A 16,633-nucleotide genomic window follows, 5' to 3' on the forward strand; every position below is an offset into this window, starting at 1 on the left:
GCAACGTAGAGGTGTACCTCCCGGTACAATTATTATTCAATCTTGGACATGTATGGAGTGTGTATAAAGAAAGGGTGGCTTCCTAGCCGATGGGGTAAAGGTACATTTGTATCACCTTCAAGGACGACGTTTGGTTGTCTGCTATGAGGACTAGCAATATAGAAACGAAGCTGGCTGTTATAAAGAGGTGCTGCCGGGCTGAGTGGCTCAGGCGGTTGAGGGAGGCCTTCTGACTCCAACTTAGCAGGTTCGATCCTGGCTTAGTCCGATGGTTTTATAAAGTGCTCAGATAGGTCATTCCTGCGTCGGTAGATTTACTGTCACGTAAAATGACACTTGAAAAACTAAATTCCGGCACCTCGGCGTCTCCAAATACCGTAAAAGTAGTTAGTGGCACGTAAAGTCAGTAACAATATTATTAAGAGATATCAAGTGAATTGGATACACTGTGGGATCACGCAATTGGTAGCTTGCATTTGGTAGATAGAGGGTTCAGTCTGAAGACGGTTTTCCAACGGACTCCAACACTTTCGCACAAGGCAAATGCGCGAGATGTACCTTAATTAATTTTCTAAAATTATGTTTGTTTAACTAAATGTTAGACCCCGTAAAACAATTATTATGACTATGGCAGGAAGATGGCTGCTCCCTAGAATTATGCAACACTTTAAACATCGAAATACTGTGAAGTCTTTTGGAGAAAACTGATCGTTACGTTAAATGTAGTTCTGAAGCCTACCAGTAGATTCACCTTTTTGTTAGGGGTGCCACCGTAGCTGCTACTTAAACTTTCCAATTACTGCCATCTTTAAAGAGAATTATTATTTTCAGGGGTTGGCACTCCATTAATTCGTGAGTTGCTCCTACTGAACTTTTAAATTTAAATCAACCAATCAAGCCCAACTCAACAATATAAATAAGGCCTCCCAGAATTTATCTCGACTGGTGAATCGACTAGTGAGGGCAATCTTCACCTAAGACAGCTGGTGTGCTGGGGAAACACATAAGGTAGGCAGCTTCTTCATCCCAATTATGTGAATTCTAGAATCATCTAGTGATGACTGGAGGATAATAGCGTTCCACTTAGCATATAAACTTTAGGGTGGTGCCGTACCTACCGTGATTTAACGTAAGGAGTTTCTAACATTATTTCATTTCTATTATGTAGGTTTCTAAATTTTCAAGCTGCGTACGTAGCCACCTAATGGGTGAAATCTACTAAAAGAAACAGGAGTGTGGACCCTCGTTTCCCTTTCTCGATTTCATTCTTGTGACTGTGTTTTCTAAAAATATAAATTTTCTTACAACTTTCGGTCCTTAATTTTCTCCTTACCTTCGTCACAGCATGGTATGGCTTATCGTCCGTGTCACTGTTTCTTCTACCACATTAGGGTTTGTTAGTTTTGTGAAGTTGTTTTACGTCGCACCGACACATAGGTTTTATGGTAACGATGGAACAAGAAGGGGCTAAGAGTGGGAAGGAAATGGCCGTGGCCTTAATTAAGGTACAGCTCCAGTATTTGCCTGGTGTGAAAACGGGAAACCACGGAAAACCATCTTCAAGGCTGCCGATAGTGGGGTTCAAACCCACTATCTCCCGAATACTAGATACTGGCTGCAATTAAGCGACTGCAGTTATCGAGCTCCGTTTAGGTTTCATTATGCTAATGGACGTGATAGAAGTAGCTTTTCATCCATTTCTTCTTGTGCTTGGTCTATTTTTCTATTCTCTTTGCATTCAACTTTCTTTTGGCCAATTGTGTAGTCTAAGCATTGCCCTGTGTCATTTCGGATTCTTCCGATATTACATATTTTGTTGGCTTCCCTGTGGAATAAAATGAAACGAATGTCAAAAGGGTCGACGAAGTTGGGAGCTCATTCTCCCTAATTGTTAATATTTTGAGAGAGTTCTTCCTCGCATGACAAAAGCTCACACGCCTTGTAACTTTCGAAGTTCACTCTTCCTGGACAAGAATGGAGCTCTGAGAGCTTTTGTTTATTACAGAACATTCTAATATTTTATTTGTTTTTTGTATTCCCTACAAGTTGTTATTGAATGGGATCTACCACAGTTGTTATAATTGCTAAATTGTTGAACCTGATTTTTAAAATTATTAAATTCTTGAACCGAAAAGAAAGAAAAGAGAAAACAGTTATAAAATACATATATAACAGTCCCTTTTAATATCTCCATTTCTTTTTCCAGCCCTGCTGTTTCTTCTCTCTACCTCAGCTGCCCTCTGTAATTATTGATATTATTATTATTATTATTATTATTATTATTATTATTATTATTATTATTATTATTATTATTATTATCATGGATATTTAGGGGTCAGCACTTCGTGTGGATTTTGCCCAATTTACGGCCAGGTGCCCTTCCGTGGACGGGTTTATTCACTATTGCTTGTTCATGTGGTGGTAGTATCCGCAGAATCTCCTGTGCGAACAAAATTCGGCGCCTTGTTGTATCTGAAAATCTTCGCTTATTGGGATGTAAAACTTACTTTTTTCAATCTGATTTACGTCGCACCGACACAGATAGGTTTTTGGCGACGATGGGATAGGAGAGGGCAATAAATGGAAAGGATGCGGCCGTGGCCTTAATTAAGGTACATCCCCAGCATTTGCCTGGTGTGAAAATGGGAAAACACGGAAAACTATCTTCTGGGCTGCCAGCAGTGAGGTTCGTACCCACTATCTCCCCAATGCAAGCTAACAGCTGCGCGCCCCTAAATGCATGGCTGTTGTAAAATAATAATAATAATAATAATAATAATAATAATAATAATAATAATAATAATAATAATAATAATATTAATAGACTGGACAAGGAAGCACTTCAGGAGCAAGTACGCAAACTGGAAATAGCTTACCAAACATCCCGCACAATCTACAACAAAAAATGCCTTTCCCAAAACACCAAGATACGTCACTATGAAACAGTTCTGAAACCAGTAGTTCTACATGCAGCCGAAACCCTGTCTCTAAATGCCAACAAAGGACTCCTTGAAGAACTGGAGAAAAGAGAACGCAAAATTGTGAGAGGAATCTTGGGATCAAAGTACAGAAATGGAATCCATCAAAAGAGATCCAACAAGGAAGTCTACAGCAAAATAGAGAAAATTACCGGCACAATCAGAAAGAGACGGGCACGATTTTACGGTCATCTGAAAAGAATGGACGGAAGAAAGTTAACTAAAGAAATCTTTCACTTTTTTTATTCAAACCCCAAAACCACAATTCCCTGGTTTAGAAATACCAAAGAAGACCTGCAAATGCTACATATCTCAGCTGAAGACGCCCTTAACAGAGATCTCTTCCGCAAGAAATTATTGACGAACGGGCTAAACCGAGACGAGCAACCGAAGAGAAGACACGGTGCCCCTTGGACAGAGAAGCGTAAGCAGGCCTACTCACAAAGAATGAGGGAAATTTGGGCTCTAAAGAAGGCCAAGTTCAGTGTCAAATGCAACAAGACTTTACGTGGTCCTTGATGGCCCCAGCAAATTATATATAATAATAATAATAATAATAATAATAATAATAATAATAATAATAATAATAATAATAATAATAATAATCATAATCTAATACTAGATAAGTTTGTGGAAGAAACAAGAAAACACATGGAGTAATTTGGCATCGATCCAAAAGAAATATTTATGTTTCAAGCTAAAAGAGATAAGTTCAAGCGGTTCCAGGAAACACAAAATGAAAAGTCCAAGAACCTGTGGTGAGAGGGGAGGAAGGGGAACTGACCAGAAAGTCAAAGTCCAAAGTAGGCCAAAATTGAAGAAAGAAGAAGAATCTCTAAGATTAATCCTTACTAGTTCCAGCCCCGATTGAATTAATGTCACTCTTGAAGAGATGCCACAGTGGATTCCTTGAATAATGCCATAAGTGCATATGGATGTTGCCAAATGATGTCCAGTCCTCCTAAATGTAACCGTATGACTAACATTGCGTTAGTCGTAAGATCCCTTTAGAACTGAGACGATGATGTACCGAATGCAATGTAATTATATTACTTCACGTTTGTGTGAAGGCAGCTAACATATCTGCCAGGTCTCTGTAGGAGACACAATGTCTACAGCGAGTTCTTGGAAAGGAAGGACGATTTATGACTCTAAGATGTAGAATTCTGCGCAATATTTTGCTTCTCTGAGATTACCACGCCATTAAAGTGTCGAGAATTCCAGAAGTTTTAAATTGTGTCAAGCACTGCAGGAAGCACTAGATTTCATTCTAACTTTCGCAGGGAAGAAGTCAAGGCAACACTTGTGCAATAGATGTAGATTATTTAATCTAAACGGTTCTTTATTAACATGATCCTGGATATAATTTTCGATTGAACATATTTATTACAAATACAGTAAACTCTCTATTATCCGAGCTAATCACCGGACAATACGAACGGATAATACGAATTTGTGCATTTTAATGCATAACGAAACTTTTAATAATATATATAACATACAATTATGTTTGAAAATGCAACAATGTTAAACAGTTAACACATTCAATAACCACTTTTATAAATAAAACAAGCCAATATAAAAATTACTTAAGTGTATTGTTGGTAAAACACCCTTGAGTTTAAAAAAGTGAATTCTAAGAGTTTCTACTTGCTAATTTCTTTACTGATTCTCCTGTTTTTTAACTTTTCAATTAAATCAACCTTTTGTTTTGAAGTTAAGAGCACGTTCTTCCGTTTTGTAGCCATGACTGCTATCGCAGAGCGCCAAGTGTTTAGTTCTCGAACAAAGCACGTTTGTAGTCGAGACTCCCGCACGTCGACGTTATCTACGAAAAAGCCGCAAATACTCGTATGTGATAACTAAAAACTACAAATATAATCTCTGGGATGTGTCCTTCACTTTGCTGGTTCTGGCATTCTTTTCTCTTACATACGCCAGGTCCTTCGCTTTCATTTCACCTGTCCCACCTCCCTTAGACAATCCTTGTTCCCGTCTCCTCCCGATGTAATTAGTGCCTTTTAACACGTTATTTCCAAGTCTAATATTTGCAACACAACTGATTTTATTCCACTGCATCAGATTTTTTCTTGTGCAATATTCATTATCCAAGAATACGTTTGTTACATCCAGATTATCTATAACCCCTGAAAATGAAATGGCGTATGGCTTTTACTGCCGGGAGTGTCCGAGGATAAGTTCGGCTCGCCAGATACAGGTCTTTGTATTTGACTCCCGTAGGCGACCTGCGTGACGTGATGAGAATGAAATGATGACGAAAACGACACATATACCCAGCCCCCGTGCCAGCGAAATTAACCAATTAAGGTTAAAATTTCCGACCCTGCCGGGAATCGAACCCTGGACCCCTGTGACCAAAGGCCGGCACGCTAACCATTTAGCCATGGAGCCGACTCTGTAACCCCTGTGGGTGCGGGATGCAGACGAAGAATACACTCACGGTATCCCCTGCCTGTCGTAAGAGGCGACCAAGGGATGACGAATTAGAACCATGAAACTACTTTTTATTAGTATCATCACGCGGGTAACACCATGGGTCCCCTTTACTTGCGAGTAGAACTACTAGGTTAGGTACACAATAGGTTTGTGATTAGTAGCAGCAGAGAGTTGTTCACTGTGGGTTTACAGTACCTGTGAATAGTACTGCTAGATGCTGAACACCACAGGCTTACGTTACTTGTGATTAGTACTGCTATATGCTGAACACCACGGGCTTACGTTACTTGTGATTAGTACTGCTAGATGCTGAACACCACGGGCTTACGTTACTTGTGATTAGTACTTCTATATGCTGAACACCACGGGCTTACGTTATTTGTGATTAGTACTGCTAGATGCTGAACACCACGGGCTTACGTTACTTGTGATTAGTACTGCTAGATGCTGAACACCTCGGGCTTACGTTACTTGTGATTAGTACTTCTATATGCTGAACACCACGGGCTTACGTTACTTGTGATTAGTACTGCTATATACTGAACACCACGGGCTTACGTTACTTGTGATTAGTACTGCTATATGCGGAACACCACGGGCTTACGTTACTTGTGATTAGTACTGCTATATGCGGAACACCACGGGCTTACGTTACTTGTGATTAGTACTGCTAGATGCTGAACACCTCGGGCTTACGTTACTTGTGATTAGTACTGCTATATGCTGAACACCACAGGCTTATGTTACTTGTGATTAGTACTTCTATATGCTGAACACCACGGGCTTACGTTACTTGTGATTAGTACTTCTATATGCTGAACACCACGGGCTTACGTTACTTGTGATTAGTACTGCTATATGCGGAACACCACGGGCTTACGTTACTTGTGATTAGTACTTCTATATGCTGAACACCACGGGCTTACGTTACTTGTGATTAGTACTTCTATATGCTGAACACCACGGGCTTACGTTACTTGTGATTAGTACTGCTATATGCGGAACACCACGGGCTTACGTTACTTGTGATTAGTACTGCTAGATGCTGAACACCACGGGCTTACGTTACTTGTGATTAGTACTTCTATATGCTGAACACCACGATCTTACGTTACTTGTGATTAGTACTTCTATATGCTGAACACCACAGGCTTACGTTACTTGTGATTAGTACTGCTATATGCGGAACACCACAGCTTACGTTACTTGTGATTAGTACTGCTATATGCTGAACACCACGAGCTTACGTTACTTGTGATTAGTACTTCTATATGCTGAACACCACGGGCTTACGTTACTTGTGATTAGTACTGCTATATGCGGAACACCACGGGCTTACGTTACTTGTGATTAGTACTGTTATATGCTGAACACCACGAGCTTACGTTACTTGTGATTAGTACTGCTAGATGCTGAACACCACGGGCTTACGTTACTTGTGATTAGTACTGCTAGATGCTGAACACCACGGGCTTACGTTACTTGTGATTAGTACTTCTATATGCTGAACACCACGAGCTTACGTTACTTGTGATTAGTACTGCTATATGCGGAACACCACGGGCTTACGTTACTTGTGATTAGTACTGCTAGATGCTGAACACCACGGGCTTACGTTACTTGTGATTAGTACTTCTATATGCTGAACACCACGAGCTTACGTTACTTGTGATTAGTACTGCTATATGCGGAACACCACGGGCTTACGTTACTTGTGATTAGTACTGCTAGATGCTGAACACCACGGGCTTACGTTACTTGTGATTAGTACTGCTATATGCTGAACACCACGAGCTTACGTTAATTGTGATTAGTACTGCTAGATGCTGAACACCACGAGCTTACGTTAATTGTGATTAGTATTGCTATATGCTGAACACCACGAGCTTACGTTAATTGTGATTAGTACTGCTAGATGCTGAACACCACGAGCTTACGTTAATTGTGATTAGTATTGCTATATGCTGAACACCACGAGCTTACGTTACTTGTGATTAGTACTGCTATATGCGGAACACCACGGGCTTACGTTACTTGTGATTAGTACTGCTAGATGCTGAACACCACGGGCTTACGTTACTTGTGATTAGTACTGCTAGATGCTGAACACCACGAGCTTACGTTACTTGTGATTAGTACTGCTATATGCTGAACACCACGAGCTTACGTTAATTGTGATTAGTACTGCTATATGCTGAACACCACGGGCTTACGTTAATTGTGATTAGTATTGCTATATGCTGAACACCACGGGCTTACGTTACTTGTGATTAGTACTGCTATATGCTGAACACCACGAGCTTACGTTAATTGTGATTAGTACTGCTATATGCTGAACACCACGGGCTTACGTTAATTGTGATTAGTACTGCTATATGCTGAACACCACGGAATTACGTTACTTGTGATTAGTACTGCTATGTGCTGAACACCACGGGCTTACGTTACTTGTGATTAGTACTGCTATATGCGGAACACCACGAGCTTACGTTACTTGTGATTAGTACTGCTATATGCGGAACACCACGGGCTTACGTTACTTGTGATTAGTACTGCTATATGCTGAACACCACAGGCTTATGTTAATTGTGATTAGTACTGCTATATGCTGAACACCACGAGCTTACGTTACTTGTGATTAGTACTGCTATATGCGGAACACCACGGGCTTACGTTACTTGTGATTAGTACTGCTATATGCTGAACACCACAGGCTTATGTTAATTGTGATTAGTACTGCTATATGCTGAACACCACGAGCTTACGTTACTTGTGATTAGTACTGCTATATGCGGAACACCACGAGCTTACGTTACTTGTGATTAGTACTGCTATATGCTGAACACCACGAGCTTACGTTACTTGTGATTAGTACTGCTATATGCTGAACACCACGGGCTTACGTTACTTGTGATTGGTACCATTATAGCTGCCTCTGTGGATCAGTGGTAGAGTGTCGGCCTCCGGATCCCAAATTAGCGGGTTCAAACCCGGCAGAGGGAGTCGGATTTTTGAAGGGCGGAAAAAAGTCCATTCGACACCCCATGTCGTACGATATCTCTGGTGGCACATTTGGTGTTCACCCGACAAAATTCATTAAATCTCAGCCATAGACGCCCAAGAGAGTTTCGGTTTACTTGGTCTGCTATCTAGTGGGTCTAGAGTGGAACGGAACGTCGAAATTGACGAGCAGACAGCCAGATGGCGTCAAATTGAAATGTCTGCACACGGTAGCTGAGGCCATACGATTATTATTATTAGTACCATTATGTGAGAAAAACCACGGGTCTAGCCGTTGCCTGTGAGTAGTACCACCATAAATGAGCGACACCGCGTGTCTGCGTTGCCTGTCATTGGTATCTTTATGTGAGAAACACCACGGGAATACCGGCGCGCATGATAAGTACACCTATGTGAGGAACACTACGGGTTTGCGTTGCCTAAAAGTGGCGCCATTATGTGATAAACTTCATAGGTGTGTGTTACCTATGGAACGTACAATACTTGTGGGTATTACCATAATGTGTGGAACACCGTGAGTCTACGCTATTTTGATTAGTACCGCAACATGACAACGTGTTTCTACTATCCTAGCGATAAGTACCATTATGAGCGGTCATTGACCTGGATTTTGCACCCTTTTATGCAAAAAGCTTCATGGATTCAGGATTGTACTTTGGAAGCTGTCCCTTGGTTAGTAATAGTATTATTATGAGACAGTTTCTGGAAAAGTGGGGCATCGCGGATCGGATCCACTGATTTTCTTACCGGGCGAGTTGGCCGTGCGTGTAGAGGCGCGCGGCTGTGAGCTTGCATCCGGGAGATAGTAGGTTCGAATCCCACTATCGGCAGCCCTGAAAATGGTTTTCCGTGGTTTCCCATTTTCACACCAGGCAAATGCTGGGGCTGTACCTTAATTAAGGCCACGGCCGCTTCCTTCCAACTCCTAGGCCTTTCCTATCCCATCGTCGCCATAAGACCTATCTGTGTCGGCACGACGTAAAGCCCCTAGCAAAAAAAAAACTGATTTTCTTAAGTTCATAAACATTGTTCATCGTCTTTTTCAATCCTAATCAGTGGATCGATTTTGCAATTATTTTTAATTTTCAATATTTTGAGTTGGATCCGCTGATTATTTTAAATTCATATCAATCCATTCATTCTTTGTCATCACGTTTTGAATTTTGGACAGTGGATTAATTTTGGACTTTTAAATTGTCATTACATTTCATATCATATCTCCCTTTAACAAGCAACTGCGGACTAACCTGGCAACTGTACACACTGGGTAGAATAACGTTCTCCCTTTTCTTCTCTCTATCCAGGGACCCAAACGAGCCTCGCGTACAGAAGACGGATTACGGAACGGTGAAGGAGAAGACGCGATATCGAGGACTCAACTGGGAGACATACGAGACAGGAAGCCAACTATACCTCAGTATAAGTAAGTCACTTAATTCCAACATTCTTTTAGGATAATCTTATAATCTTATTTAATGCATTGTCTTCTGAATTCCTACACTGGCTTCAGAAACGTAATACCTTACGCTCTCTTCAAAGTTCTGCACAGCCCAATCGTTCTTCGTTGAATACTGATACTTACTGGAGATGTGTACACAGTTTTATAGAAATATTCAAGAAAAGAAGAAAGAAAAACAGAGGTCGTTTATATTCTTAAAATATATTATTTACTAGCAACTAGGTCACCTTGTTCGTGAATGAAATTTATATTTGATTTACTAGCAACTAGATCATCTTAATGGTGAATGGAATTTTCTCAAGGGTATTGTTTTCGACTTGTTTCTTCTGTAGAATCAACCACTTTGGGTTTATGATTCTAACTAATAATCCCCCCTTCTTCAATTAAATCGTATCGAAATCTGCAATGTGCTACGATTAACTTGTGTATTCAAGACAAGTTTTTAAATCTTACTCCTTTCTGTGAACCATTTACAAGTATCATTTATTATCAGACGAGCATATTCTTTGATCTTGAAATATTTAGTAGGTGCTAACCGTGTGACGTAAACCATAACTGCTGTTTGAGTGGTACGTTAAAAATATATCACAGAGCTCTTAACACATAAATCCTACAACATTTCGTTCCATTTTCCAGCTTCTATAATGAAAGTGCACTAACTTCTAATTCTCTTTACTCAAGAAAGTATGGGACTGAACGAGACCTAATTTTAATCTCTTACATTGAAACCTCCAAATTGATACGAATGATGCTAGCTAGGAGAATTAAGAATTTGTTTTCAAATAATCATGAAGATATTGAAGCGAAAATATCATCGTGAAAATTCATAACACTCCATAATTCAGACCTTCGAAATCGGGAGATTGTGGGTTCAGATCCTACTGGTCATCGGCTGGCCATTTTTGTTCTGTACTTAACATCTCTGCACCGCCTCTGTGGTGTAGTGGTTAGCGTGATTAGCTGCCACCCCCGGAGGCCCGGGTTCGATTCCCGGCTCTGCCACGAAATTTGAAAAGTGGTACGAGGGCTGGAACGGGGTTCACTCAGCCTCGGGAGGTCAACTGAGTAGAGGTGAGTTCGATTCCCACCTCAGCCATCCTGGAAGTGGTTTTCCGTGGTTTTCCACTTCTCCTCCAAGCGAATGCCGGGATGGTACCTAACATAAGGCCACGGCCGCTTCCTTCCCTCTTCCTTGCCTATCCCTTCCAATCTTCCCATCCCCACACAAGGCCCCCTGTTCAGTATAGCAGGTGAGGCCGCCTGGGCGAGTTACTGGTCATACTCCCCAGTTGTATCCCCCGACCAAGAGTCTCAAGCTCCAGGACACTGCCCTTGAGGCGGTAGAGGTGGGATCCCTCGCTGTGTCCGAGGGAAAAGCCGACCCTGGAGGGTAAACAGATGATGATGATGATGATGACTTAACATCTCTTCAACACGTACTAAATGTACGTAACACGACCTAATAAGTGTAAAGTCGATTTCGATTACCATGCGGTCGTGAAAATTCAATATTCATTGACTTGGCCCTCAACGGGAGACTTAAACGCACTCTACAGTGTGATGGCTGTAGTGCCAGATCTGTAGCTTAGATCCTTTCCAACAGAACAAAGATGACCTAGGCCACCATACCTCATTTGGTAGAGCAACCGACGCGAAATAGGGAGGTTGTGCGTTCGGATATCACTGGTGTCTGGTTGGCCATTTTTGTTCTCAACTTAACACCCCTTCAACACGTACTAAATGTACGTAACACGACCTAATAAGTTGAAAGTCAATTTCTATTAAAATGCGGTCGTGAAAGTTCAATATTCATATTTACACATAGTCTATACTATGCCAGTGATTATGCCAGCCACAATCAGGTTTTAAGAACAACTCGTATGATCACCCTTTCTCCTTTCATGCCACAGTTACATTACAATAGACGAATCAGTATCACGACACAATTAAATGTTGTCTCTGCTAGGTCGGTACCATGGGTAGTTTGCAATTTACAAGTTGTATGACGTAACCCGATATTCACACATGGCATTTGGATAGTCCGGGCAGTACATGTCACGGGGCACTCCGGAATGCATAAATACACTAAAGTTACTGAAGTCCATCCCCTAACTCACTTTTCAGCTATTTGTAACTCGTGAATATTTTTCTTTCATAGTAAAAATGAATCGTCTCGTTTGTAGTATACCTTTATTAGGTACATCGACCATGAAATAAAACATACGACCAATTAATGTGCACTTTGGTTAATATTTTTGCCACAAACCACTTCATGCATGCATGCAAGTTCACCTACATCAAGCTTATTGGTCAATCATGACTTACGAATCAACTGATGATTTATATTATCACTAACATGGAAACATTTTAGAAATTAATACAACTTTCACTTATCTCATCCAGTACGGTAACTTACTGTAAATGTTTCCCGAGCGAGTTGACCGTGTGGAGAGGGGTGCACAGCTGTGAGCTTGCATTCGGGATGTAATGGATTTGAGCCCCACTGTCGGCAGCCCTGGCGACGGTCTTTCGTGGTTTCCCATTTTCACACCAGGCAAATGCTGGGAATGTACCTTAATTAAGGCCACGGACGCTTCCATCCCATTCCTAGCCCTTTCCCATCCCATCGTCACCATAAGACCTATATGTGTCAGTGCGAAGTAAAGGAAATCGTTGATTATATATAACTGGCATATGAGGAGTATATTTTAACTTTATCCTAACAGGCATAGCTAGAAAAATACGTTTCGATTTTAAACAGAACAAGTCCGGCCCCGCGGAGTAGGGAGCAACGCGTCCGCTTGTCACTCGGCGGCCCCGGGTTTGATTCTCGGCCGGGTCAGGGGTTTTTACTTGTAAATGATTAATATCCCTGGCCTGGGGACTGGGTGTTTGTGTCGTCCTTAACGTCCCTTTCTTCACATTAAACACTCTACACTTCCGCAATTGCAATTACACGCAGGTTCATGTCATATGGTGCAAGTAGTGGCAAAAGATCTACAGAGGTAGACGCCAAGAACAAATAGCACTTTTTTTAATTTAAAAATTAAACAGAACAACCTAGGCCTATATTGGAAAATTTCGTGAAAACAAAATGTTGAACTCATCTGAGAATTCGGCAGAGAGTACATTGTCAGCATTTAAAGGTTGTGAGCACGGAAGCAGATGATTCCAATTTGACTTAAATTTAAACAATATTAACCCATTTTATGCTTTTGTTTAGACTTACCCTTCCTTGCGAATTTATTTTGTTTCAGCCTTCATGCCTGAATTATGATTCATGGTCTGGGTTACTGTACTTAAGTCCTAGTTCGTGAACTAAGAATAAAATCTGAGTGGCCTACTAAGGTTCCTGAGAGACAAAATGCCTGTTACTATGGAACAGAAGTGGGCATACCGGACACATTCTGAGTCATGGTACTTTTGCTCAGGTAGCTAGGACTACAGGATCCACACATGCTCCCTAGCCCATAGATTCTCACTGGCGCTATGTGCAAGTAGAAACATTATGGGGCACGCTCAGAACTGTTTAAGTAAGCCTCTTACATATCAGAGTGGCGGAGTCCCACTAACATTTATCAGGCCACTTCTCGGAAACATTTTGGTGAGTGATATTTTTACAATTTTTTACGTCTCACGTCTCACCATCACAGATAGGTCTCACGGCAAAGATGGCATAGGAGTGCGAAGGAATCAGCCGTGGCCTTAAGTTGGTGCCATCCCAGCATTTGCCTGGTGAAGAAGTGGGAAACCGCGGAAAACCACTTCGAGGATGGCTGAGACGGGAATCGAACTCGCTCAGTTGACAGCAGAGCCGAAAATCCGGTCTTCCGGGCGTGGCAGCTAATCACACTAACCACTACACCACAGAGGAGGACGAGATGAAATTCGATGGGGAGTTCTCAATATTAATAGTACTTATGGAAGGAATGAATTATAATTGTCTGAGTCAATAAAAGAGAACATGTTTGGACATACAAGGACTAGTGATGTTCGGGTAAGGGAAGATACGTGGAAGGGAGTGAATATTCTAGAGTGTACCTAACAGATGTGAAAATAGAAAGGGCAAACTCTGGATGGTAACTTTCGTCAGAAACACAAAAACCCGGAACATAGTTTCTATTATGAACGTGAATTCGAATGATGTGGATAAATGAAACGGTTGGATGAACTAGGACGAGAATTGTCTCAGTGTAATGATCATGTGAGTGTGCAGATGAGGATGAAGTTGTAAAGGTGCATGGATCACTGAGTAGCATAGTAGTCAGTATCAACAGCAAGGATCCGATAGTGCTAATGGGCGATTTCAGTGCGAGAATAGGAAATGGAAATAATAACCTGGAAAGGCTTTCGTCAAGCGGAAGGAAAGCCCTTCTAGACTTTAGTAAAAAAATCTTAGAAAGCGACGGGCAAGTAAACTGAAGAGTGCATTAAATAAATCAGGTGAAATAATTGTTGATCGTAACGATTCATTGGACAAACTTTGATAAACTTTTCAACATAAAAATAAATCTTTCTGATGAAGTCGCTACCAATGGGGGTCATGGGGAAGAGAAAACCGATTGCAGTAAATTTAAGCTCGTGCAGTTGTAGAGGATGGTAAACAACGTACATTGTCATAAAGCAACAGGAATAGATAGAGTTGGACATAAAATAATGAAATATAACGGGGAGGCAGGGTGAAATATCTTTTATCACAGAAAATAATTGGTTAGAATCTAGTAATGTTACATAGCAAGGCTGTTGTGTATGTAAGATATCCTCTGATAGTACGAAGTCAGTAGCTGAACCTATCTATTTGTACGTGAAGATGAAAGCAACAACTGCCGTGATTATTCATTTATCAGTATATCTGTACAATTGTTTGGAAAAGAATGTGCAATCAATGATGGAGAGTAAGTTGTAAGTTGTAGTGTGGTTTCAGACTACAGAGGGGCTGTCAGGACGAATTATCAGTTTGTGTGAAATAAGTGGAATATGCTACAAAAAGAATTTGCATAGCGAAGCAAGCAATCACCCGCATTGTCCGTATCGATGTAATACACTGGTGAAAGAAAGAAAATCCACAACGGTTCCATCTGATCGATACTGTTTATTCCAGTATCGATTAGGATGAACCGTTGTGGTTTATACTTATTTTAACACTTTGCACAGAGATACAAGGAAACACCGGTGGTGGTGTGTATGTTGTGCGGGAAGCCCATGTCAGGAAATACGTGGTTTGGGCGCTGTAGGGTGTACGTTACACATATTGTCAAGAAATCTCCACCAACCCAACAAAAGTAGCATATACCGACCTCGATAGCTGCAGTCGCTTAAGTGCCACCACTATTCAGGTGATAGTGGGTTCGATCCCCACTCTCGGCAGCCCTGAAGTTGGTTTGCTGAGGTTTCCCATTTTCACACCAAACAAATGCTGGCGCTGCACCTTAATTAAGGCCACGGCTGCTTCCTTCCCACTTATCTGTGTCGGTGCGATGTAAAGCAACTAGTAAATTACAAAATATTTTCGAATTTTCGACATTCTACTTCATTACAGAGGTTGCATCGGCGGTGCATAGATCACTGAATAGTGCCTGCAGCCTTCTACAGTTCTACCCAACTGAATCCTCCCATGCAGACTATGAACAACAAAGGTGCTATGTCGATGGCTTGGTCTTAATGACAGACTGGGCTGAAAGCATGCAGTCTAATATCTTGGAGCTTGAAGGAGGTGCAGTGCCTATGTTATGAAAATCAGAGTTTCCGAGACTTAAACGATGTCAGTACGGAAGAAACCTATGAGAATAGGGTTCCGGTAGGAATCAATCAATCACATATCGTCAGTCAATCACCACTGATCTGCATTTATGGCAGTCGCCCAAGGGGCAGATTCCCTCCCCGTTGGTTATCTGCCTTTTCTTAAATAACAAAGAATATGAAATTCATCTGAAATGTCCCTTGGTAAATTATTCCAATCACTAACTCGCCTTCCTATAAACGAATATATGTCCAAATTTGTCCTCTCGAATTCCAACTTTATATTCATATTGTAATCTTGCCTTCTTTTAAAAAATCCATTCGTCTACTAATGGCATTCCACGCCATCCCTCCAATGACAGGTAGGAACACCCCACTTAGTCGAGCAGCTCGTCTCCTTTCCCCCAAGTATTTCCATCCCAAACTTTGCAACATTTTTAACGCTACTCTTTTGTCAGGAATCATCCTGAACAAACCGAGCTGCTTTTCTTTGGATTTTTTCCAGTATTTGAATCAAGTAATCGTGGTGAGGATCCTATACACTAGAACGATACTCTAGTTGGGGTCTTACCAGAGACTTATATGTCCTTTCCATTACTTGCTTACTACAACGCGTAAGTACCTGCGATATTGGAATAGGTGGATCATTTTCAAGTACTTGGCATGTGTTCTCCGAGGATCGTAGCATAGCAAATGAAATTGAATCCAGCCGGTTCTTCGGTGTTTCGCACGATTGCAATCCACTGGGTATGATCTGTGGTGAAATTTGAATCTATTGAGCAGCAACTAACGACTTTTCCACACCATCTAACAGCACTATCGGCAGTCCTGAATGTGGTTTTCTGTGTTTTACCATTTTCACACCAGGCAGATGCTGGGGTTGTACCTTTTATTAAGACCACGGCCACTTCCTTCCCACTTCTAGCCCCTTTTGTATACCATCGTTGCCATGAGACCTATCTATGTCGGTGCGACGTAA

At 41.3% G+C, this 16,633-nt stretch overlaps 1 protein-coding gene across 1 annotated transcript in view; it reads left to right on the forward strand.

Annotated features, from left to right (window-relative positions):
- LOC136877835 (neuroligin-4, X-linked-like) overlaps window positions 1-16,633 on the forward strand; it is an 857,291-nt gene that overhangs the window by 505,641 nt on the left and 335,017 nt on the right. The window contains exon 7 of the mRNA XM_067152034.2: window positions 9,761-9,879. Within this exon, the coding sequence (XP_067008135.2) occupies window positions 9,761-9,879 (119 nt within the window). The remainder of the gene's footprint in view (window positions 1-9,760; window positions 9,880-16,633) is intronic.

This window comes from Anabrus simplex, chromosome 7 (assembly GCF_040414725.1).
Source record: "Anabrus simplex isolate iqAnaSimp1 chromosome 7, ASM4041472v1, whole genome shotgun sequence".
NCBI classification, from domain to species: Eukaryota; Metazoa; Arthropoda; class Insecta; order Orthoptera; family Tettigoniidae; genus Anabrus; species Anabrus simplex.